Genomic DNA, 23799 nt, shown 5'->3' with positions numbered 1-23799 from the left:
TTGGAGACCTATGACCATCACCTCTTATTTTGAATTGCTCTCTATTAGAAATGGCATGATGACTGACCTCATGGTACCTTAGGAGCATTTATGTCAATCAATGATTTCTAAGACATCTGGTAGAGGACTGGGCTAGAGAGAAGCTGGTTTGGGCAGATCTCCAAGGACACTAGGGGAAGGGTACACTGTGACCAGAGGAAGGCCTACGCTGTCATCCTCATTCACATTCCCTAGCTCCAGTGGTTATTCTCTGACCTTCTCTGCTCTCTCCCTCTATTATCTCCTTTTGTTTTAATCTTACTAAATGTTGAACCAAGTATATGTCTGACACCACATTTCAGGACTTCATGCCTTCCCTCACCTTGTCATTAAAGCCTTGGCTCTAGTGGCAATTCCAAGAAAGCTTCCCTGGCCAGTAATCTGGTTTGTATACATCCTGCTGAGGTCATGAGTCAGGGGAAGGGAACACATGAATCGTGAGTCCCATAGGGTAACTGAGAGTATAAATAAGTTTGCATGAACTTTTTATGTGCAGATACATTCCCTTGAGTTGAGTAAGTTAGTACTTAAGTAACAACTGTTACTTCCTATGAGGAAAAGGGATACCTAAAGCTGTCAAAAAATAGTGAGGGGTTATCTAGACCTGATAGGACCTACCTATTGTTAAGAAGTGGAAATATCTCTACAGAACCAGGACAATGTGCAAAACTAATGTTGACTGTGGAACAGAGTGTGAAAAGGAAAAAGGTGAAATAAATTTTTAAAAGCTAGATGGAGTTAGATCCTGCAGGGCCTTGAATGCTTGATACATTGGTCCAATCTCATTATAAAGCATGTATAAGAGGAGATAAGTTTTGTTACTAGAAAAAGAGTTAGTGAAGTTTGTTCTCCACTCTACTTAATTTTGATTTCTGATATGCTTATCCTGAACCTAGAGAGAAACTATACAACTTTTTACCCTTGTTTTCACGTTACTAGAAAATAGTAAATGAAAAGGAATCTTTTACTAATCATAAGAAATACCAAAGGATGATTCCATTCAGCATACCAAAGGATGATTCCATTCAGCATACCAAAGGATGGACAGAAGTGAAAACTATACCTCATGTTTAAAAAACTGGAACTTCAAGACAATGCAAAAATGACAAAACATTTAAATGATGAATCTCAGAAGTGGCTCTTTATTTGGAATTCTAATGATTTTTAGAAGAAAAAAAAAAAAAACACTGCTGTTTAAAGAAAAAAGATTGAGCCACCAGAAAATATAACCGATTTTTTTAAACAGCACAACGAAAAGAAACAGAACTGTTTGACTAACTGCCCTTCACAAGCTCTAAGAGAAAATCTACTATTGTTAATAGCTAATGAACACCTGAAATCTAGGACTCAGGACCAAGCCAGGACTCTGGGACTGCAAGCCAGGCCAAAAGAAGCTTCTAGAATGGCAACATGCAACATATCACCTTAGGACAAAACCAGTTTGAGTAACAATACCCTGACATTAATAAATTATTTTTTAATGTTGAAAACACATTTAGGGTCTTTCCTAATAATATCACTTAAATTTCAGCCTTAAGTGAGGGAAGAAGCAGGTGGGGGCCTGGATGGCAAGTAGGATGTGCACAGGGTCATTCCCAACACCCCTCTGTGCTAAAATCTGTCCAAGGTTGAGAGAGGCAGCATGTGAACTCAAAGACTTCAACCTTTGCCCCAAACACTGGCTGAACACTAAGTTGGCACCCTCTGCAGGGGGTGTTCAATCCCTTCATTTCTCCTCAAATCTCTAGAACTCACAACTAGTCTCCACATCCTCACTGTCAACAAGTGAATGCTTCCTTTCCCTGTCCCTCTCCAGTAGCATTCAAATGTTCTGGAGTACTCAGATAAGCAGAATTGGCTTTTTGGTTGGCTGGCTGGTTGGTTGGTTGGTTGGTTGGTTGGTTGGTTTTTAGCAGAAAAAATGCTATAGGCAAGTGGTAAGCTGCCTTGGAATAGTTTCTCTTTTCTTCAAGAAACATGCAGTAGCCCCTATTAATTATATAAATGTATGGTGATTAGCCATGTCCAGTGTCCCGGAAGGAGAGTGCAACCTGACCTTCCTTTATTTGAATGAGACACCCCACTCTACCCCTATTTCCTTTATGGAAGAGTCTGGCAGGGAAGGGCAAGCAGATGAGCATGTTCTAAAGAAAAGTAACCCTGGAAGGAGTGCTCTGGGCCCAGCACAACACTAATTGATGTGCATGTGTGATTGTGGCAATGGAAAAGGAGAAGGGTGCTTTCAGGGGTGCTTTCAGACAATGACAGAACTGACAGAGCAGGAAGATTGCCAAAGCTGGGAAGGGGACAGGAATGGCAGAACAGGTTGGGACTAATCGAACTCTCCAGGTCTTCACTCTGCCTAGTGTTTGGAAGCAGGATTGGCCCCTTGGATTACATGCACCCTTGAGGTTCTTAAATAACTCTCTTCCCTTCTCATTCCACACACTGTCCCCAGGTAACTTCATCTATTTGTATTGCAGTCCATATGCTAATGACTCCCTTGTCTTTATACATACTTGGCCTCTCCAGCATTCCAGGCCCACTGGGCCAATTATGTCATGGACATCTCTTTAGGTATCCTGTAGACCTCAAAAATTCAGTCTGTCCAAAAATCATTATCTTCTCCCCCTTTACCACACAAAAGTACTCCTTATTCAGGATCAACAAAAAAAGTAGGTGCTCAGGGAGGTAGTTGGATATTATTGTTGACCTTTATACCCTATGTCTGGTAGGTGTCTAGCTTCTCAATTCTATTTCTTAAGTAATTCTTGAATCCTTTCCCTTTTCTCTACCTCCCACTTTTCCACACTAGTTTAATTTTTCACTTCTCATCTTCCAACTTATCCCGTGACCAGTCTTATCCCCTCTAATTGGTATCTATTGTTCAACTACAATAATTCCTTTTTTTCTAAAATGCAAATCTCATTATATCATTTCTAGGTTTGAAACCCTTCAATGGCTCCCCCCTGTCCTCAGAAAATTGCCCTTCATCTGCTGTACCTGGTAAGGCAACTCAAATATTTAATCATATGACTAAAGATAAATCAGATTCTCCTTTTCAGAAATTATAATATTGTTTTATATTTTTTCATTGATTACCACCTGAGGCAATCAATGTTAATAACCCTGTATCTGTCACTTATTTTTCTATATATCTATATACCTACACACACACACACACACACACACATACATATATATATATATAAATATAATCCTATATTTGTCACATAATTTAAGCTCCACTCACTGTGTCTTGCCATAAAAATGTTTTAACTATCAGGTAATTAGTTATCTGTGTTTTTCTGTGTATTTTGTGCCTTGCTAAGGAAGTTATTCCCTGATTCCAAGGTCATACAAATGTTCTGAGTACAAATGAACTTCATTTGTTCTGAGGCAGAGCTCTGGCTTTGTTTACTTTCAGAGAAATACATCAATACCTTCCATTAAATGAATTATTATAATAAACTATCATTTCCTTGATGAATCAAATTGCTAACTTTGTCATATATTAATTTCTTCTGTAGACTTGGGGCTATTCCTGTACCCTCTAATCTCATCTACTGAACTATTTGCCCACTATTCTGATAACACCATATTTTTTATTAAAGTGGCCTTATGGTAAATTTTAATATCTATTGAGAACATTTAAATTATTCTAATCAGTTCCAGAGAAACCCTATTGGGATTTTGATTAGAGCTGCATTAAATTTAAATGTTACTTTAGGAAGGATTTACATTTCTATGACAGTAAATCTTCCTCTTCAGGAACTTGGTGTGGCCTGCCATATGTTCAGATCTTATTTTATATCCTTTGATAAGATGTCACAGTTCTTTTATTTAGGTTCTTTGACACTTTGTTAAGTTTCAAATATCATGTATTATAAGTGGTATATTGTACCCTCTCCATTTCTAACTACTAGTAGGGAAAAAACTATCAGTTTATAAATGTTTTACATATATCACTTAACATATTCTCTTTATTAGTTCTAATCATTTTTGCTGGCTTCTCCTGGATTTTTAAGACCTTCATAATTATAAATAAATTATGCTTTGCTTCCTAATATCATATTTTCATCTATTGCATAAGAAAGAACCTCTGAAAATACTGAATCTCATTGTTAAAAGTCAGCATCTATTTTCTGTGCCTGATTTTTAAGGAAATGACTTCAGAAATTTGCCATTTAGTATGATATTTGCTATAAAATTTGGGTAAATGTCTTTATCATTATTCAACAACTTCCTTCCATTCCTAACTTATTAGAAATTTTATTAGAAAAGGTTGTTAAGTATTGTCAAATGCCTTTGTGGCATTTTTCATATAATCCTATTGTTCTCCTCCTTTAATTTGCTGTTATAAAAATTTTGAATTTGTTTTAATTCAGATGTCATTTTATTTTTCTTTTCTTTTCTTTTCTTTTTTTTTTTTCCTTTCAATGCTAGGAATCAAACTTATGACCAGACTTGATCTTTTGCACTTGACAGTGAGACAGTCCTCAGACTGGTAAATGACAAGATGCCATCCAGGAGCAGGGAAGGGTACATGACAGATTTGAGAGACACAAGCCAGTGCCTTTCTTTGTCCTGGTATATGTTTTGGCGCCTAAACTCTTTACTTTTTCTAATATGAAAATTGCCATTTTCCTCCTTTATTTTTGTTTGCATTTGCTCAGTACCTTTGTTTATTAATTAACCTTTGTCACTTTGTTTTATGCATGTTTCTTCAAGTGATAAACATTAGAGCCTGAATTTTTAGTCCAACTGGCAATCACTGTCTTCTAAGACCCCTCACACTTACTGAACTGAATAATATGCTTACTTTTATTGATTCCATCTTAAATATTATCTCTTTTTCCCTTTTCTTACTTTTACTGAATAACCAGTTTTCCTCTCTCCCATTTTTTCCTGTTCTTGTTTCCTTTCTCTGCTTCCTCCCTGTTCATTTTTTCTCTCTGTCAATTAAGAAATCCTACAGGGCTTTAAAGTTCTGCTCAAGGTGACATGTTCCTGAGTAATCTTTAAGTGTGTGTGTACATGCATGTATACACACACATATATATTTTGTCAAAGAAAATAAGTTTTATGTTATATGTATTTTAAGTAAAAATAAGTTCACACAACTGTGATCCACAAATCCACCTGCTCACATATGCTCCCATCCTGAACAAGATGCAAGTTTTAGTTCTAGTTTACAAATAAGTTTTCCTTTCAAGGATGACTCTACTCTTTGAAGAATCCCTACTTAGCATTTATATTACAAAGTTCTAGTCATGTCATTATTACCTATTTAATTTTAATAATACATATATTGCAAGATTCATTACTCTCATTATTCCTCTCCTTTTTGTCTTTCCCTATCTTGGGATTTCTGTTCTGATTCAACTGTCATTTGATAGAGTATTTCCCCAAGTACCTCAGATAAGTACCAGGGCAGAAGACTTCAAATGCTTGCACTTCTGAAAATGTTTACTTTTGCCCTGACAAATGAATGATATCTTTCCTGGTTATTAATTTTTGGGCCTTAGTGTTTTTCCCTCAGGACTCTACCAATGTTGTTTTGGTGTTTTAACTTCAAGAGCTGCTGATAAAAAGTTTGAAGCCAACTGACTTTCTTTCCATTGCCAATAACCTGTTCTTTGGTTCTCAAAACTTTAAGATTTGTCCTTTATCTCTGAATTCAGTAATTTAACCAACATCTCTCTGCCTGGGATACAGGAAGCCTATTACCTCTCCATTTGTTTCTTTTTCTACTCCCAGATTCCTGATATTTTCAATTTATGACTTCTAAATCTGCCCTCTAAATTTATTTACCATCTCTAGGTAACTCTGCTTTACATTGTGAGGTATTTCTTGAGTTTCTAGAGTTGATTCAAGAAATATCATTGCCATACCTTTAGCTGTTTAATATTTCAATCACATATCAAATTTGTTCAGTTACATTTCTTTTGTGGGGTGGGAGTTGTTTAGTTGGTTGATAGGTTGGTTGGTTGGTTGGCTGGTTTTGGACCATCTGACTGCTTTTCCTTAAAACTTTTCTTTTATCCCCAAGTCATCACTAATCTTTTCCAACATGATAAGAGCAAATAACACAATCATTTGGGAGTTTGGCTTGCTCTTCCTCCTTCAGAGTACTGAGTCTCCTTCAATGAATCATTACTTTTCTCTCCCTGCTAATGGCTACATCCCTTAAACATCTGCAAAGACCAGGTCATGGAGATCTCTCCAACAGTAGTAAACTGGTAGGCAAGGGAAGGAATATTATCTTCTGCTCTTGAAGTCAGGCCATGAACAGTCAGCAAATAATGGCTTCTTTGCAGAGGTAGAGGGTAGAAGCCTGTCTGGTGCCAGACCTCCACAGAGGCAAACTTAAGTCCTACTTAAAGCATTGAACCAAATCAGCCCACATCTGCAGTGTTCTTCCAAATCTCTGGACAAATCAGAAGGGTTCTATGAAAATCACATAAAATGAGCAGACAGATGTGGATGGCTCTTCTTTGAGGCTATCCTCTGGATTCTCAGTAAGACTTTAAGGGAATCACACAATGCTGGTCTTTGAGCCAAACAATGAGGATAAATTCTACTTCCCTGCCTCTGGTCTCTTTCTTGTTTCCAAGGCAAATGAGGTCCTATAAAATGCCCTTTCCCCAGATAAGCTGAACTAAGACACCCCCTAGACTTAACCAAAGGGCCTGCTAAGGCTGCTCTAATATCCTGAAAAAGAAATTCAAAAGAAGCCAGGGATCTGTGCTTAAGCTGCCATCTACTCAGAATTCCTGCATTTCTTTATATTAAAATAAATAAACAACTTTCCCTAAGCTTTTAAGCTACAGTAACATTTCTCTAATAACTCTTCTCATTAACTGGAAGCTACAATAAAAATAGTTAACTATTTCAACAGTTTTCACACTTATTTGCAAAAAAAAAAAAGCAAAATGTATATGTGAGAATATATTGATTCTGCATACAAACAGTGCTAGGCACTCCTATGAATGTACAGACTTCTTTCAAAAGCTCTCAGGTCAATAGACTGGAGATCCATTGCTCTACCACTGGTCTACCCCATTTAAACTACTATTCATTTATAGGCTAAATTGACCTTGAGTCTCCATGTACATTTGCTCACATAATTCTTCCTGCCCTCTATCGACAAAGCTGTTCCTCTGCCATCTGTTTTAGTTCTACCCTTTCTCTTACATAGAGTAATCATATCTAAAGTAGCCCAGCCCCATAAACCTCTCTCCCTTAACTGCTTTTCTGTTTTAAAGTTTCATGGAATTATATTTTATAAGTGTACGTGTTTTCTGCCTCCTCCACTAAACTATAAGCTCTGGGAGACAGCTTTGGTTTGTTGTTTTTGATTTTGTTTTAATAAATTTCAATGCCTACAGGTAAGTCTGTCTTAGGACCCAACAAATCTAGCCTTATATCCAGCAAAATCACAATTTGTTTTATACCAGTATGGTCTCAATAGGCATTTGAGTTTGTAACTCTTGCTTAAAGCATGTCTAAGTCTCATTTTCTAGGTGTCCCAGCCCTTAGTGATCTTTCACTAAGTCTCCCTGTTCTATGTCACCACCAACCATTCATTGCATAAGTTAAAACTCTGGTATCATCCATGATTTATTCTTCTTCAGCTATTATGAGGCTCTCCTCTAATTCTTTGGGCATATGTCATATATTTGTGAAATAAAGGAATGAAATAAAGATGAAATATGAGTTTATATTCCAACCACACTTTTGCTGTGTCTTCTCTCCTGCTTAGAGCTCCAGACAGATAGCTCCCTCTTACTTGATACAGTCTGAATTCACCTCTACAGTTTGTCCTCTTTTCAGGTCAGGGTTCTGCACATCAGTCTCATAATCATCCTTAGACTCCACCTAGTCTGCCTTTCCTTCAGGTCTCCTTCATGACATTATCATACCCCGCATTGACTGACTGACCCCTCATTAATCAAAACCATGCTACTAAATCTCGGAATAACTTCTGAGCCCCAGTGCCCTAGCCCAACTCCTGGGCTAAGATGCCATAGGTCTGTCTGCCTGCAGGTTCCTCTGAGATCACAGGCTGACAAGATGATGTGCAGCCTGACTGCAGTATAAGAAGTATGTATTGTTTTAGGGTTCTGAAACATGTCCGGTGTGTCTACATATGATGCCCACAAAATATACAAAAGCTACTTTAGTAACGTCAAGTTTTGTTTGTGAAGTGCCACAATTTTGCCAAAAACTTCAAAACAGACAACCCTTTTACAATGTTCAGAAATTTGCTTTTGATCGAAAAATGCTTTGGTGATGCTATTTTTAAGTGTTTTAATTATTGTGATTAAAAGTAGTTTGACTTTATAAATCATTACTGCTCCTAAATTCTGTAACACTGGACAAAGAATGAGATAAATACCTTTGTTACATAGAAGAAACAACAGGCTATCATGTGCTGTATACTTTCAAAACTCGAAATATTTTTCTTCAAGTGAACAACATTTGGGACCCCTTGCAAAACCACTAAGCACTTTATCAAGATCTAAAAAATAGAAGCACAATGATTTTTATGTTAAAATATCATCCTTACCCATTACACAATGTCGTATTCAAATCGTGAGTCCTAAGCCATAAAATTTTGTTACAAATAATTATTTATTATTTATTATGTATAAAAGAATATGCATAGATAAAATTGACTATTCGATTTTCAGATGAATCAATTATCTAAAATAACTTGAAAGCTAGTGGGGAGTATAGAAGAGGCATACAAGTAACTATAAAACAAAGCATATTTTGACAAGCATTGTAGAAGATAAAGGCCCAGTGCCACATGTATATAAGAAACTAACAATCACATCCAGGCTTAGGAGGACCTTGAAAAACCACATAGAGGATTATGTGGCATATCAAATATTATACAGTAATTCCAGGAGCTTGAAATATAGTTTTCTTGAAAATTAAAACCATACATGTCCCCCAAAATCAATTGATATTGGTGTTTACTTCCTATTCTCCTTGTTTCATATTATACAATCTTGAATTTGATCAAGAGCTAGATGATTAAGTTTAGCTGTCCATAGTGCTACACACTTCTGAACAATATTAGCATCAGAAAAGTAGAGCTGAGATAGCAGCCCTCTATTCATCATTCGGATTATTCCACAGGACAAATTAATACAAGGGTACCAGTTCTTTTGAGGCATATTAATTGCTTTCAGCTACCATTCTAACTGTAATAGTACATGACGAGTATTTTTAACTTTTTTAATTCCTCCCCTCCATCACCCTCTGCCACCATACCACTCCATATCCCCAAATCATGCTAACACCCAAGTGGTTTCCCCCACAGCTTATATAATCATTATATATAATAAAAATCATATACATATGGCCCATATAATCATACATACATATACACTTACACATAAACATACACAGAAGGAAGGTTGTTGTTATTTTACAAAATGGGATTTACACACACTTTTCTGAGCTCTGCATGTCTCCTCCAACCCTGTCGTGTGAACATCAAGTCTACAGGGACAGTACTAAGGCATTGCTACTAATGCTGCATGGCTTCATTTATTCGGCCCTTTCCAGGCTCTCACACTGCACACTTTTATGGGTGATGTTTAAGATCTGGCACTTGTTACTTGTTTTTGTCCCTTGCTTTCTTGCCATGACCAAAAACACCACAGCAAACACCCTTATGCTTGCTCAGGTGTCAACTCTAAGTAGCAACTGAAATACCAGCTTTGAGATGATACCCACTGAGGATTAAGCACCAACTTCCAGGACACAGTGCATACTCTAACCAATGTCCGCTGTGTGCACTGTGACCTCAGTAGGTAGAACATGTAGACCCAGACACAAGGGATGGAACAAGGCACAGTATTTTGCCAACTAGGGATTTTATTCTGGGGGGTAACTAACATGGTAGGATTGCTTCATCAGATAAATACATTTTTAATTTTATTAAAATTTTATTCTATGAGATAAATTACTAGTAGAAGAATTGCTGTAAGGTATATTTGTTTCTAATTTTGTTTAAAATTAATTTAATTAAAATTAAGTTGCTTTATCAAAATCCAAAAGCTTATAATAATTCACATTTCCCCCATCAATGAAGAAGAATGCCTCTATCATATGTTTTCACCAGTAGGAGTTACAGATCTTATTATATTGTTAATTTAATATGCACGCCTATGAATATTCACAGTTTGAGCTTCTTTTCATGTTTCTCAGCCACTTGGACTTGATCTCCTATGAACTCCCTATTCATATCGTATGCCCAATTTTTACTTAGGTTATTATCAGTTACCTTTAATCAGCTTCAGAGATATGTTTTCCAAATCCATATTGTTTTCTACAATATTTTTGTGATCCCTCTTGTCACACATATGTTTCTTGTTTTTTCTAGAAGTTCAGTCTTAGAAAGGCCCCCAACTCCCAAACCCTAGGCTGCTCGTCATTTCTTAGGATTTTTCCCCATAATATTTTTGCTTTATTTTATGTATAAGTCTTTAATACATCTGGACTTTTCTTAAAATGGCACTAATAGTGATCAAACTCCATTTTTTTATAATTTATTTATTTTGATTCATTATACACAAATGGGGTACAACTGTTTTTTCTCTGGTGGTACATGAAGTAGAGTCGCACCATTTGTGTTATCATACATATACATAGGATAATGATGTTTGTCTCATTCTGTTATTTTTCCTTCCCCCCACCCCTCCCATCCCTCTTTTTCCTCTATGCAACCCATCCTTCCTCCATTCTTGCCTCCCTCCCACCCCCAATTATGTATCATCATCCACCTATCAGAGAGATCATTTGGCCTTTGGTTTTGGGGATTGGTTTATCTCACTTAGCATGATATTCTCCAACTCCATCCATTTACCTGCAAATACCATAATTTTATTCTTCTTTATGGCTGAGTAATATTCCATTGTGTATATATGCCACAGTTTCTTTATCCATTCACCAATTGAAGGGCATCTAGGTTGGTTCCACAATCTAGCTATTGTGAATTGAGCAGCTATGAACATTGATGTGACTGCATTACTGTAGAATGCTGATTTTAAGTCCTTTGGGTGTAGACCAAGGAGTGGGATAGTTGGGGTTCCACCACCATTTGACCCAGCTATCAAACTCCATTTTCATTCAGATAAATATTCAGATGTTTCATTGCCATTTATTAAAATGTCCATTCTCTTCCCATTGGATAAGAATGCCAACTTAACTAGTAAACTCAAAAAAGGACCTCCATCTTTAGATAAAATCACAGACCTGGGTCAACACCTTAATTTCAGACTGGGGTAGATCAGAAACATAAAATCCAGCTAAACTGTATCCAATCTCCCAGCCCACAGAAACAATGAGATAGTACATAGATGTCCTTTTAAATCACTAGGTTGATGGTAATTTGCTAAGAAGCTCATTCAGCTAACATAATTCCCTTTGCCAGATCTCATCAATCCTTTATCCATAAATCCCAACTCCTCCATTACCACATATGTTTTCTTAGGTTGTTCACAATATTTTCCACTTGATAATGGCTTTAATATATACTTTGAATATATGCTTTGAATATATATACTATTGTTTCTAAAATTACAAGAACATGAAAATTGAAATAACTTTAAAAACCAAGAAAAGTTTATTGCCAATATTTAACTGTAAATAGCAGCAGAGTTGAATGTTTTCAGAGAAACACATTTTATGTCCTTATTTATGTTGACCCAGGGTTAATTTATTAAAATGTTTTTCAGTTAAATGCTGAAATTTCATAGTACTTTTTCTTGGCCTATATTTATAGGAGATAGATATACTTCTTTTCTTTTCCAAAATGAATTGCCTTTATAAAATTACCCATAAACAGGATTGGGATACCCTTACCTGTACAACAGGTACCAAAACAATATTGTGATATATTATAGGAGCAAGAAGGCCATAACACTGAGTCACAGCTTGAAGGATATAACTGGAATCATTCAAAAAGATGCTAAGTTCCAATGCCACTAATACCCTCTCACATTCCATCAGTCTAGCCATCTGTAAAGAAAAAGGCATTGTTACTCAAACTGAACATGAGGTGCTTAACTATTGTCTTTAAGGAGAAGAAAGAGTAGGAAATATGATCCTTGTGGCTTATGACAGGCATGAAGAAAATCTAAATTCAGAAACAATCCTAACTCTCTAAGAACACTACATGTAAATAGTATAATCTTAGCTCAAACTTCAGAAATATTTTGTAAAACAATACAAGTACCACTAACAACAAAAAGGAACCAATCATTTTCTACTGTAAGATAAAATCTTAGCTATATGTTAGGAAATAATCTAGCTTTCAAAAACAGAAATTATAGCAAATAATAATTTAAGTATTATATCTCTATAACCTTGTCCCAACTTAAGAAATTCCAATTTCCCTTTTTGATTTGTGAGAAAATGGTAAATTTTTAGTAAAGCAAACTAATGTTCATTATACTTCTGCTACTTATGGTTTTGCTACTTAAATTAAAATGATAGTTAATTATGCAATTAGCATTTTAACATTATTGCAACTTAAAAAGAACAGGAATCCATTCTTCTCCTTTCCTTTCCTGGGGAGAGATTTCATTATTTTTCTGCATACACATAAAATATTATGTACAAAGGAAGCTCTATGATTGGTAGCCAGAAATTTCCACACAACTAGTTTTTGCTAGAATGGTAGTTTAGCATTCTGTAATTCACTGAAGCACTGTAAATTTGTTTTTATTTTCAGATTGGATATGATGAAAAAAGAAACAGAAAGCAAGCAATATGGTAAGAACAGGTTAACAGTGGTGAGTAATTGGGCTCTACAGGACAGTGAACTTGTCTTCAGCAAAAGGTCATTTTTTTTTTTAACTCTGGCATCCCCAGAAACCAGCACAGTCTCATGTAACAGTTTACTAGTTAACTAATTAGTGAGGAAATGGATGGGTACCAAAAAAACAACTGAAAAAATCAACGAACAACACACATGGCAAAAACATCTATATCTGAGGTAGGTAAACAAGAAAAGGGAGATAACAGAGAAAACCTCAAGCTAGAATTTAAAAAATTAATGTAGGATCATTATTAAAAGTAAGAGCATTACAGGGTTGCAGATGTGTATAAAGCAATGTTCGTAACCCCCCGAAAATCTATCATAGAAGATAAGTTGAAATGCTGAGTCTGCACAGAAATGCAATATTATACATAAAATGAATATAGCATTGATTGATATATACCAGCATGAAATTATGTCCAAGTTTTATTATAAAAATTATTTGAAAAAAAGTTGCAGAATGGCAAGTAAATTGAGATCCCCTTTTTGTAAATAATAGGTTTGTGTCTGTGCATATATTTTAAAACATTTTTATCTCCATGCTTTTTTTAAAAATATAATTTTAGTTGTCAATGGATCTTTATTTTATTTATTTATATGTGGTTCTGAGAACCCAGTGCCTCACACATGCTAGGCAAGTGCTCTATCACTGAGCCACAACCCCAGCTCTATGCATATTTTTAAAAATTCAAGAAACCACATGAAATGAAATCAGTATTCTTAGAAGAGGTAGAATTACAATGGGTTTCACTTTACACATTATATAGTTTTGAATTCTGAAGTACATACTACTCTTGTACACAGAGGAAAAAAACATGATAAACTGAAAAGAAGAGAAAAACATGAATTCAGGTCCATAAAAACCTATATGGAAAATCAAATAAAGCAACACATCCATACAATGGCATCTCATTCCCATGCTTTTAGTCATTTTAACTCACTTACTTGCTGAGCAGGGAAAATATCATTGCCTTTGATATTATCACAGAAAAGATTTTCTTCTTTAATTTTAATGTCACTTATTACAAAGATATTTCTAAGAAAAAGAAATAAGAGGATTGAAGAAGTCTCTGCCAAAATATCTGAATATAACCTGCAGAAGAAATAAATGATGTTACAGGTAGAAATATGAAATGGTCTATTTAGCACAAGAACTCACCTTTTTAGATTCATTTGTTCTCTGTATCTACACAGTGATCCCAACAGCAACAAAAATGTATGGAATAGCTATTCTTCTACAGCTGCTTAAATTAAAGTTAAAGACTACCTTAAGAAGAAGTTCACAACTAAGAGAATTACACCATGGAAATATTATGCCACAGATACATAAAAATGACTAGTAGCAAAGTTTTCTGATTCTTTTACATATATAGTTCTTTTCTATCAATATAACAAAATCACTGTAGGCAAGGGAAGAAAACAGGGTCATTTATAGCAAACTCAGTATGGTTAAAGACCAAGAATCTTAATAACTGAGTTTATATCTAATTAGCTTTTCTAAATTTCAGTCAACAGTGCCAACCTCTGGCAAAGCTTTGAAATCAGCAGTTTTTCTTCTGTGTTTTCAATATTCCTTCTACTGACCTTAGGCTTTGTTGGTGACAAAACTCTTCTCTTAAGCTTTGGGTCCATCTACTCCCTATACCCGCAATCCCCTCAAAATAGGAAAGGATCCAACATCAGTAATTCACACGTGAAGATAATCCCTACCATGCTGAACTCTGAACTTAACTTTGCCTGGAGAACTTCAGTTCGCTTGTCCCTGCAACTCAAACTAAACCTTATCATCCTCATGATGAAATTCAGCATCTTGTCACATACAACTGGTCCCACCTATCTCTTCCTGGCTCCATTTCCTTCCCTCTCCAGCTCAGACTCTGCTCAGTATTTTCAAGAGTGAACTTTCTAGCACCTTAAGTTCAGCCACCTCTTGATTTCATCCAATAATCAATTTGCCTGATGTCACTGCCCACTTTTTCTATCCCTGCCACAAGTCAATTATTTGTTCAGTTAATTATTTTGCTCATTCTTTCATGTAAATTAGCATTTTCTGAAAGCCTACTATATACAAGACACAGTCCTAGGCCTTGGTGTATAAAGATGAATCAAACAGGCCCTTAATCATTAAGGGCTGGGCTTCATTACAAATTCATGTTACATTACTTCAGCTGAGTCATTAACACTTCTTAGCAACATTTCCATTTATTCCAGATGTCTCTTTGTTCATATTCTCCAGAGAAAATGTTCTACACCCCTTGTTTCCCACCCCAGGTGCTCATCCAACCTCCAGGTTCTACCACTACAATGGCATCACCACCTGCATTTGTATCTTCATTCTCTCCCTTTTTATGGGCTCCCTTCCCTCCACCCTCCAAAATTCTTCCCTTAAGGCTGTCTTTACCCTCAAGTTTCTGCCTGCTTCCCTCTTCTCTTCACTACCCAACTCCACTCAAGCGGTCTTCTCTTGTTGTGATTCTCCAATTTAATTTATTCCTTAGCCAATTACAAAATGATTTCTGGCCCAACATGACACAAACATGGCTCTCCTGAATCCACCAATGGCCTCCTAATTGCCAACTCTAAATGTCTCTTCTTGGTTTTCATCCTACTCAACCTCTCTGGACCATTTTATTGAGCCAGATTTGCATCAGCATCTGATATGACTGGTCAGTTTCTTTGGTGATACTCTCACTTCCCTTGGCCAACACATTTTCCTAAATTTTAATTCCCTGGGCAGCTCCCTTTCAATATTCTCCCTTGATTCCACTTCCTGCTTTTGCTCCTTAAATATAAGCAGTGCCCACAGTTTGAGCCCCACCTTCTATCTTTTCTGCTAAACAGTCATTCCTGGGAGATTTTCTCATTTAGAAGATTTCAATGATGACCTCCATGGACAATTTCCAAATCTCTACCTCTAGCCTTGACTATCTCTTGAGTGTCAGCACTAAATAAATACATTTATTGGCATCTTATATTCACAAAGTCATCCTGTTGGAAAACCAAACTCAAAATATCCCCAAATTCATTATGTTCCTCCAAACACTTGTTCTACCTCTCTCATCCCCTTAGTAAATGTCACAGACTTCCCAGTGCCTTAACACTAAAAATCCTAGTCACTTTCACTCCTTGCTCTATTAACCTAGTTATATAAAACCTAAGTCTTGTCTGTTCCTCCTCTAAAATATTTCTCAAGTCCTTCCTCATGGCACCCTTGTACATGTTAAGTACTAAGACTACATTTGTGTAATTGAAATGAATCATGATTTTAATGTAAATAAGCATTGTCAATACTTGTTTCAACCACCATTTGCATTTTTGAGCTCACTGAAGCAAAAGATTTGTCTTCTTATTAAAGAAATCTCGGGCATTAACAAACAGATGAGAGAGATTCTTGGTTTTGAGCTTGTTGGTGAGACAACCTGAAATTACACTAATGCTTATTTCTGAGACTGCTCTAAAACTTTATTCCTTTAAGGAACAATGACAATAAAGTCAAGTCAAAAGACAGCCTGCCATATTATATGGCTTCCACCAGATTATTTATATTTGTTGATGGTCTAATCCTGGGAGCCTCTTCAAGCATAGGAAAAGCCTTCAGATTATAATAGTCTACCAATCAGACCCTCACCTTCAGCCCAACCTGACCTTGATCTGTTACGAAAATTTTCAGGGAGGATTTGTGTTTTCTGACATAACTGACAATACTTTGATTAGTATTTGATATTTTTATTTCATAACCTTCATCCACATACTTTGAAGGGTTGATTGTTTGTTTTGTGTGTGTATATTTGTGAGAAAGAGAGACTCTAGTGAGGAACTTTCTAGAAAGGACTCAAGATCCTGGAATGTATACAGTTATTATAATTCTGTTAGAAATAGTTTTACATGAACTATCTTAACAAGAAATTGAAAATAAATTAATTCAAAGCTTCAGTGAGCAAATTAATATCTTAAAATAATATTTCTAATTACCTTCTCTGTGTAATAGTCATTATATTGCTCAAACAAATAGTGGATTGTTCATCCTGAAGCGGTGAGGCAACAAAATAATCCCAAACTGGAGAAAAAACCTTCTTAGTCAACTCGTAGTTACCAATCTGATAGGCAACCTACAACACAAAGCACACTGTATCATGCAATATTTCTATTTGAGAAACGTATATTTTAGACAAGAATTTTTCATAAGTGCCTATTGCATGCTAATTTCATATGCAGTTATTCACATTTGCTGTTCTGTTCATAGTGAGGGAACAGTGGGCACTGGCAAGGGAGACAGACACATTTTGAAATCTCTTTTATTTTCAAATTGCATGGAAATTTGAAACTCTGTAAGGATGTTTCGAATCCTCATAAGCAAAACAAAGATCACTTCTGAGCCAAATTAATTTCATTTTCATCTATCTCGGCAGTGTGCTCCATTTATTATAGATACTGTTATAATGAACAATCTGTTCCAAGAGAAACAATCAGATTTCCCGAACCCAATATATGAAATATACTTCATTCTTTTCTGCTTCTGACTGACACTTTCAGAGCTTTTGTGCACAAAGAGTTCACCACTGAAAAGAGTAAAGGATAAAATAGAAATGCTTTCCAAGAAGTCATGATATCTTTTAAGTTTAACAAATTTAACATTAGAGAAAATAAATTATTTTACTGGTAAAGCCTAGAGGCTCAGAAGAAAAAAGACAATCATCAACTTACCTATTTCTTTTGGTAGAATATATTTCTTTAAAGATATTTCTACAAAGTATTCTACTTAAATGCATATGTAAAAGTACAAAATCTTACCAAATGATTTATGTGCTGCTTCAAATCCTTTATAGAAACGAGTAAGGGACAAAGTAAAAAGAAATTCATTGAAGTAAGCATATAAATGACACATTACTAGAATATTTTCCACTCAAGGACCAGAACTTTTCCAATCTGTCAAATGGTTACTCATAATCAACCAACCAATATGCTTTTATGAAGTTTCTATCTGAACTAAGCACTGGATGAGTACATTCCTCACAGCTCAGGAATGATCTCATACTCTATGTAACTGGAATCAGGTAAAAGGCTTTAACCACATGAAATCACAGAAGGACAACAAAGAATGATATAAGTACTATTGAGACTTTAGAAAAGCAGAAGACTCCCAAGAGGAGGCAGGCATAAGATTTAGACTGTCACGGCTTAGACAGAATCTGGGAGGAACCAGTAGTGGACATGACCACAGAGTATTTAGGAGAAACGGGAGGGATGGATCACACCATGAAGAAAAAATGGGCAATATGATGGAGAAATTTAAAATAGGGCACAATTTCTGCCAAAAGGCCTTGAAGCCGAAGCAGAACATTCTCAAATGCCAAGTACCAGTCTAAATACGTGCACTGTTATATTGAGTTCTCCTTAGATCTCTATGAATTGAACTCTATTACCATATCTATTTGGGGGATGAGGAAATTGAAACACTGAGAAGTTGAATATTTGTACAAAGGCTGATAGTTGGTAAAAGTAGAGAAACCAAGTCTTGGAGTGGCAAATGAGTCACTTCTTGAGGTTGCATCTGCCAGATAAGAGTTGGATTAAGCAGTCACTAAGATACCATCTAATTCTAAGATTTACCATGGAAAAGAATACAAGATGTGTAGGAAGTTTGTTGAAATGATAATTAATTCTTCTCTCTTTTTTATAATATATCATTTTAAAAATAATACTATTTGTTCAATTAATGAGCACTACCAAACCAGAAAAGATGCCATGATACAAATTAAGATTTATAAAATCTGGAGGCTATGTGGGGCTTTAGCAGAGTTTCATAATATAAGCATGTTCACAGATGGTTAACCTGGTAGTGAGATGCAGGATAAATCTGGGGGTGGGATGAAATTAAACAGAAAGAGCACTATCACAGAGTAATAAAATAATTAATTATAGAGATCCAAGATGGCAGACTAGAGGGAGGCTACATTCCTTGTCACCCCATAACTCGGAATTCAAGCAGAGGAAAATCTGTTTCTCTGTGAGGCAGTCTTTGCTGCTCATTGATCCCCTGCTATTTACTCCCATTCATCCACTGCATCACCCCCGTCTGCCAACACATACCTACTTTTTGAGTGCACATCGCTTACTGACTGCCACCTATCATCTGTCATTTGCCCATCTGCCTGACTCTGGCCTGCCCATCGCCTTCCTTTCACCTACCCATCACCCACTGCCCGAGGTCCACCTGCCGACTCTCAGCTGTTAGCCTGCAGACCATCCACAGACTGCCAGCAGATCACCTGCTGCCTGCTGTTGCCTGGAAGTCCATTGTCACAGTACCCACAGGTTTGGTTATACATGGCTGCCACAATTTTGGGAAAATAGCCAGGACCTGCAGGACCCCCAGCCCAACCAATCACACACTGCCTTCAGGACCCCCAGCCCTCCCACATCCCCGGCAGACTCAACACCTGCACCCAGTTGGCACCCAAGCTGTGGCTCCCCATTTGCCAACACTTTGGAAGCCAGTGCAGCCATCTTGGATTATCCTGGAAGTGAAGCTGCCATCTTTATTTGGGGCCAATCCCATCCTGAGACTCCTGCTGAAGACTAGACGCTCATTGTCAGGTACCTCTCATGCATCAGGCGACTGAAGACTGGGAGGTTTGAAGAGTATATGACTATTATACTATAGCCTTTTTTCTCCTTTTTGAAATTTTTAAGTTTTTTATTCCTTTATTTTTTTCACTCTATTTTCTTGTTTACCTGTTTTCTCAGAGTCTCTTTCTCCCTTTTCCCATGCTAACAACCAACTTATTTTGATTCCACTTTAACACTTCCTACAATCTAGTACCTCTAAATACTCTTTTCTTATCCCATTAACAGTTATATCCTACACTCCTCCCCATTCTCTTTGTCTACCATTAGAAACTGTAGACCTCATTGCAAATCTATTGGATATACTATAGACAATAACCAAACTCATCTTCTCTGGTTATTATGACAATACTGTCAACATCTTCATAGAGGCTATTTGGTGTAGGACTACATATTGTCTGTACCAGGTGCTGCTATTATTGATCCCCCCCCTTAAAGGAGAGGTTTTGGAAACCTGCAGGGTCACTATAAGCATATAAGGGGGAAACTGCAGTACCCCAGATTTGCACTGCTAGAGGGGAAGATACATGAACAACATGAAAAAACAAGGGAAAAAAGTGTTCCAAACAAACCAAGATTGATATGAATAGAATCCAATGATGGCATGATAGAAGAAATGTCAGAAAAGGAGTTCAGAATATATGATTAAAATGATCCGCAAAGCAAAGGATGAGATAAGAGAGTAAATGCAGGCAATGAATGATAATTCCGATAAACAGTTAAAAGAGCAACTGCAGGAAGCAAAAGATCATTTCAGTAAAGAGATAGAGATTCTTAAAAAAGAAACAAACAGAAATCCTTGAAATGAAGTAAGCAATAAACCAAATTAAAAACTCAATAGAAAGCATCATCAACAGATTAGATCACTTGGAAGACAGAACCTCGGATAATGAAGACAAATATTTAATCTTGAAAATAGAGTTGACCAAACAGAGAACATGGTAATGATGAATGGAACCTCCAAGAACTATGGGATATCATGAAAAGACCAGAACTTAAGAATTATTGGGATTGAGGAAGGCACAGAGATTCAAACCAAAGGAATGAACTATCTATTCAATGAAATAATATCAGATAATTCTCCAAACTTGAAAAGTGAAATGGAAAATCAAATACAAAAGGCTTACAGAACACCAAATGTACAAAATTACAACAGATTCACACCAAGGCACATTATAATGAAAATTCCTAACATATAAAATACACATAGAATTTTAAAGACTGCAAGAGAAAAGCATCAGATTATATGTAGGGGGAAACCAATATGGATATCAGCAGATTCTTCAGCCCAGACCCTAAAAGCTAGAAGGGCTTGGAATAACATATTTCAAGTTCTGAAAGAACATGATTGCTAATCAAGAATCTTATACCCAGCCAAAATACCCTTCAGATTTGAGGATGAAATAAAATCCTTCCATGATAAACAAATGTTAAAAGTATTTACAGATAGAAAGCCTGCACTAAAGAACATTCTCAGCAAAATATTTCATGAGGTGGGAATGAATTACAACAATGTAAGTCAGCAAAGGGAGGAACTACCCTAAAGGAAAAGCCAATCAAATGAGAAATCAAGTCAAGTTAAAAACCAAAAATAAGCCAAAATGTCTGGGAATACAAATCATATCTCAATTATAACCCTGAATGTTAATGGACTAAAATCATCAATCAAAAGACATAGACTGGCAGATTATATTAAAAAGAAAGACCCAAAAATATGCTGCCTTCAAGAGACTCATCTCATAGAAAAAGATATCCATAGACTGAAGGTGAAAGGATAGGAAAAAACATACCATGCACACAGACTCAATTAAAAGACAGGAGTTTCCATCCTTATATCAGATAAAGTGGACTGCAAGCCAAAGTTAGTCAGAAGGGATAAAGAAGGACATTTCATATTGGTTAGGCACCCATACATCAGGAAGAAATAATAATCATAAATATTTATGCCCCAAACAACGGCACATCTACATACATCAAACAAATACTTCTCATTTCCAGGAACCAAATAGACCACAACACAATACTTCTGGGTGACTTTAACACACTGCTCTTCACCACTGGATAGATCTTCCAAACAAAAACTGAACAAAGAAACCATAGAACTCAATAACACAATCAATAATTTAGACTTAACAGACATGTATAGAATATTCCATCTATCAATGAATGAAAACACTTTCTTCTCAGAAGCACATGGATCCTTCTCTAAAATAGACCATATGTTGTGCCACAAAGCAGCCCTTAGTAAATACAAAAAAAAAAAAAAAATAGAGATACTACCTTATATACTATCAGATAATAATGGAATGAAATTAGAAATCAATGATAAAATAAAAAACAGAAACTACTCCAACACCTAGAGACTAAATAATATGCTGTTGAATGAAGCATGGATAACTGAAGACTTCAAGGAGGAGAAAAAAAAGTTCTTAGAGGTAAATGAGAATGGTAGTACAACATATCAAAATCTCTAGGACACTATGAAAGCAGTACTAAGAGAGAAATTCATTGCATGGAATACATTCAAGAAAACAATAAAAAGTCAACAACAAAATGACCTAATATTAGATAGAAAGATCTCCCATGTTCTTGGATAGGCAGAATTAATATAGTCAAAATGGCTATAGTTCCAAAGGCACTATACAGATTTAACACAATTCTAATTAAAATCCCAATGACATTCCTCACAAATACAGAAAGCAGTCATGAAATTCATCTGGAAGAACAAAAGACCCAGGATAGCCAAAGCAATCCTGGGCAAGAAGAGTGATGCCCGAGGTATCACAAAACCAGACCTTGAACTCTACTATAGAGCAATAATAACAAAAACAGCATAGTATTAGAACCAAAATAGACAGGGAAACCAAGGGTACAGAATAGAAGACACAGAGACAAACCCACATAAGTACAGTTATCTCATATTAGACAAAGGACCAAAAACATACAATGGAGAAAAGATAGCCTCTTCAACAAATGGTGCTGGCAAAACTGGAAATCCATATGCAGTAAAATGAAATTAAACCCCTATCTCTCACCCTGTACAAAACTCAACACACAATGGATCAAGTATCTAGGAATTAGACCTGAGATCCTTCACAAACAGAAGAAAAAGTAGGCCCAAATCTTCATCATGTTGGCTTAGGACCAGACTCCCTTAATGACTCCCATGTGCAAGAAATAAAAATAAGAATCAATAAATGGGATGGATTCAAATTAAAAAGCTTTTCCTCAGCAAAGGAAACAATAATGTGGAAAGAGAACCAACAGAGTGGGAGAAAATCTTTTCCACACACATTTCAGACAGAGCATTAATCTCAAAAATTTATAAAGAACTTAAAAAACTTTACACCAAAAATACAAAGAACCCAATTAATTAATGAGCTAAGCAACTGGGCAGACACTTCACAGAAGAAGATATACAGGTGACCGACAAATATATGAAAAAGTGCTCATCTCTAGTAATTAGAGAAATGCAAATCAAAACCACCCTAAGATTTCATCTAACTCCAATTAGAATGGCTATTATCATGAACACAAGCAATAATTAACGTTGACGTGGATGTGGAGAGAAAGGCACACTCGTACACTGCTGGTGGAGTTGCAAATTGGTGCAACCACTCTGGAAAGCAATATGGAGATTCCTCAAAAAACTTGGACTATCCCACTCCTCGGTTTATACCCAAGGACTTAAAATCAGCATTCTACAGTGATGCAGCCACATCAATGTTCATAGCTGCTCAATTCACAATAGCTAGATTGTGGAACCAACTGAGATGCTCTTCAATTGATGAATGGATAAAGAAACTGTGGTATATATACACAATGGATTACTACTGAGTCATAAAGAAGAATAAAATTATGGCATTTGCTAGTAAATGGATGGAGTTGGAGAATATCATGCTAAGTGAAATAAGCCAATCACAAAAAAAAACCAAAGATCAAATGTTTTCTCTGATAAGTGGATGATGATACATAACGGGCAGGTGGGGAGGGTAAGAGAAGAATGGAAGAACTTTGGATTGTGTAGAGGGAAATGGGGAGGGAGAAGTGAGAGAAGGAAAGATAGTGAACTGCCACAGACATTACTACCCTATGCACATGTACGATTACATGAATGGTGTGAATCTACGATGTGTACAACCACAGAAATGAAAAGTTGTACCCCCATTGTGTACAACGAATTAAAATGCAGTCTGTAAAAATAAATTTTTTAAAAATTAATTATATAGTTACTGCTTCTTAACACTCTTGACACATAACTTTCACCTGGCTTCCAGAATTCCACACTCCTG

The 23799-nt window shown here is 36.1% G+C and overlaps 1 protein-coding gene across 1 annotated transcript in view; it reads right to left on the bottom strand.

The window, feature by feature from the left end:
• Cfap54 (cilia and flagella associated protein 54) overlaps nt 1-23799 on the bottom strand; it is a 315326-nt gene that overhangs the window by 198118 nt on the left and 93409 nt on the right. The window contains exons 23-26 of the mRNA XM_047551199.1: nt 16853-16989; nt 13826-13973; nt 11923-12078; nt 8441-8563 (exon numbers count right to left, since the gene is read on the bottom strand). Of these exons, the coding sequence (XP_047407155.1) occupies nt 8441-8563; nt 11923-12078; nt 13826-13973; nt 16853-16989 (564 nt within the window). The remainder of the gene's footprint in view (nt 1-8440; nt 8564-11922; nt 12079-13825; nt 13974-16852; nt 16990-23799) is intronic.

Source organism: Sciurus carolinensis, chromosome 4 (assembly GCF_902686445.1).
Source record: "Sciurus carolinensis chromosome 4, mSciCar1.2, whole genome shotgun sequence".
Classification (NCBI taxonomy): Eukaryota; Metazoa; Chordata; class Mammalia; order Rodentia; family Sciuridae; genus Sciurus; species Sciurus carolinensis.
This window is presented reverse-complemented; position numbering and strand designations above follow the sequence as displayed.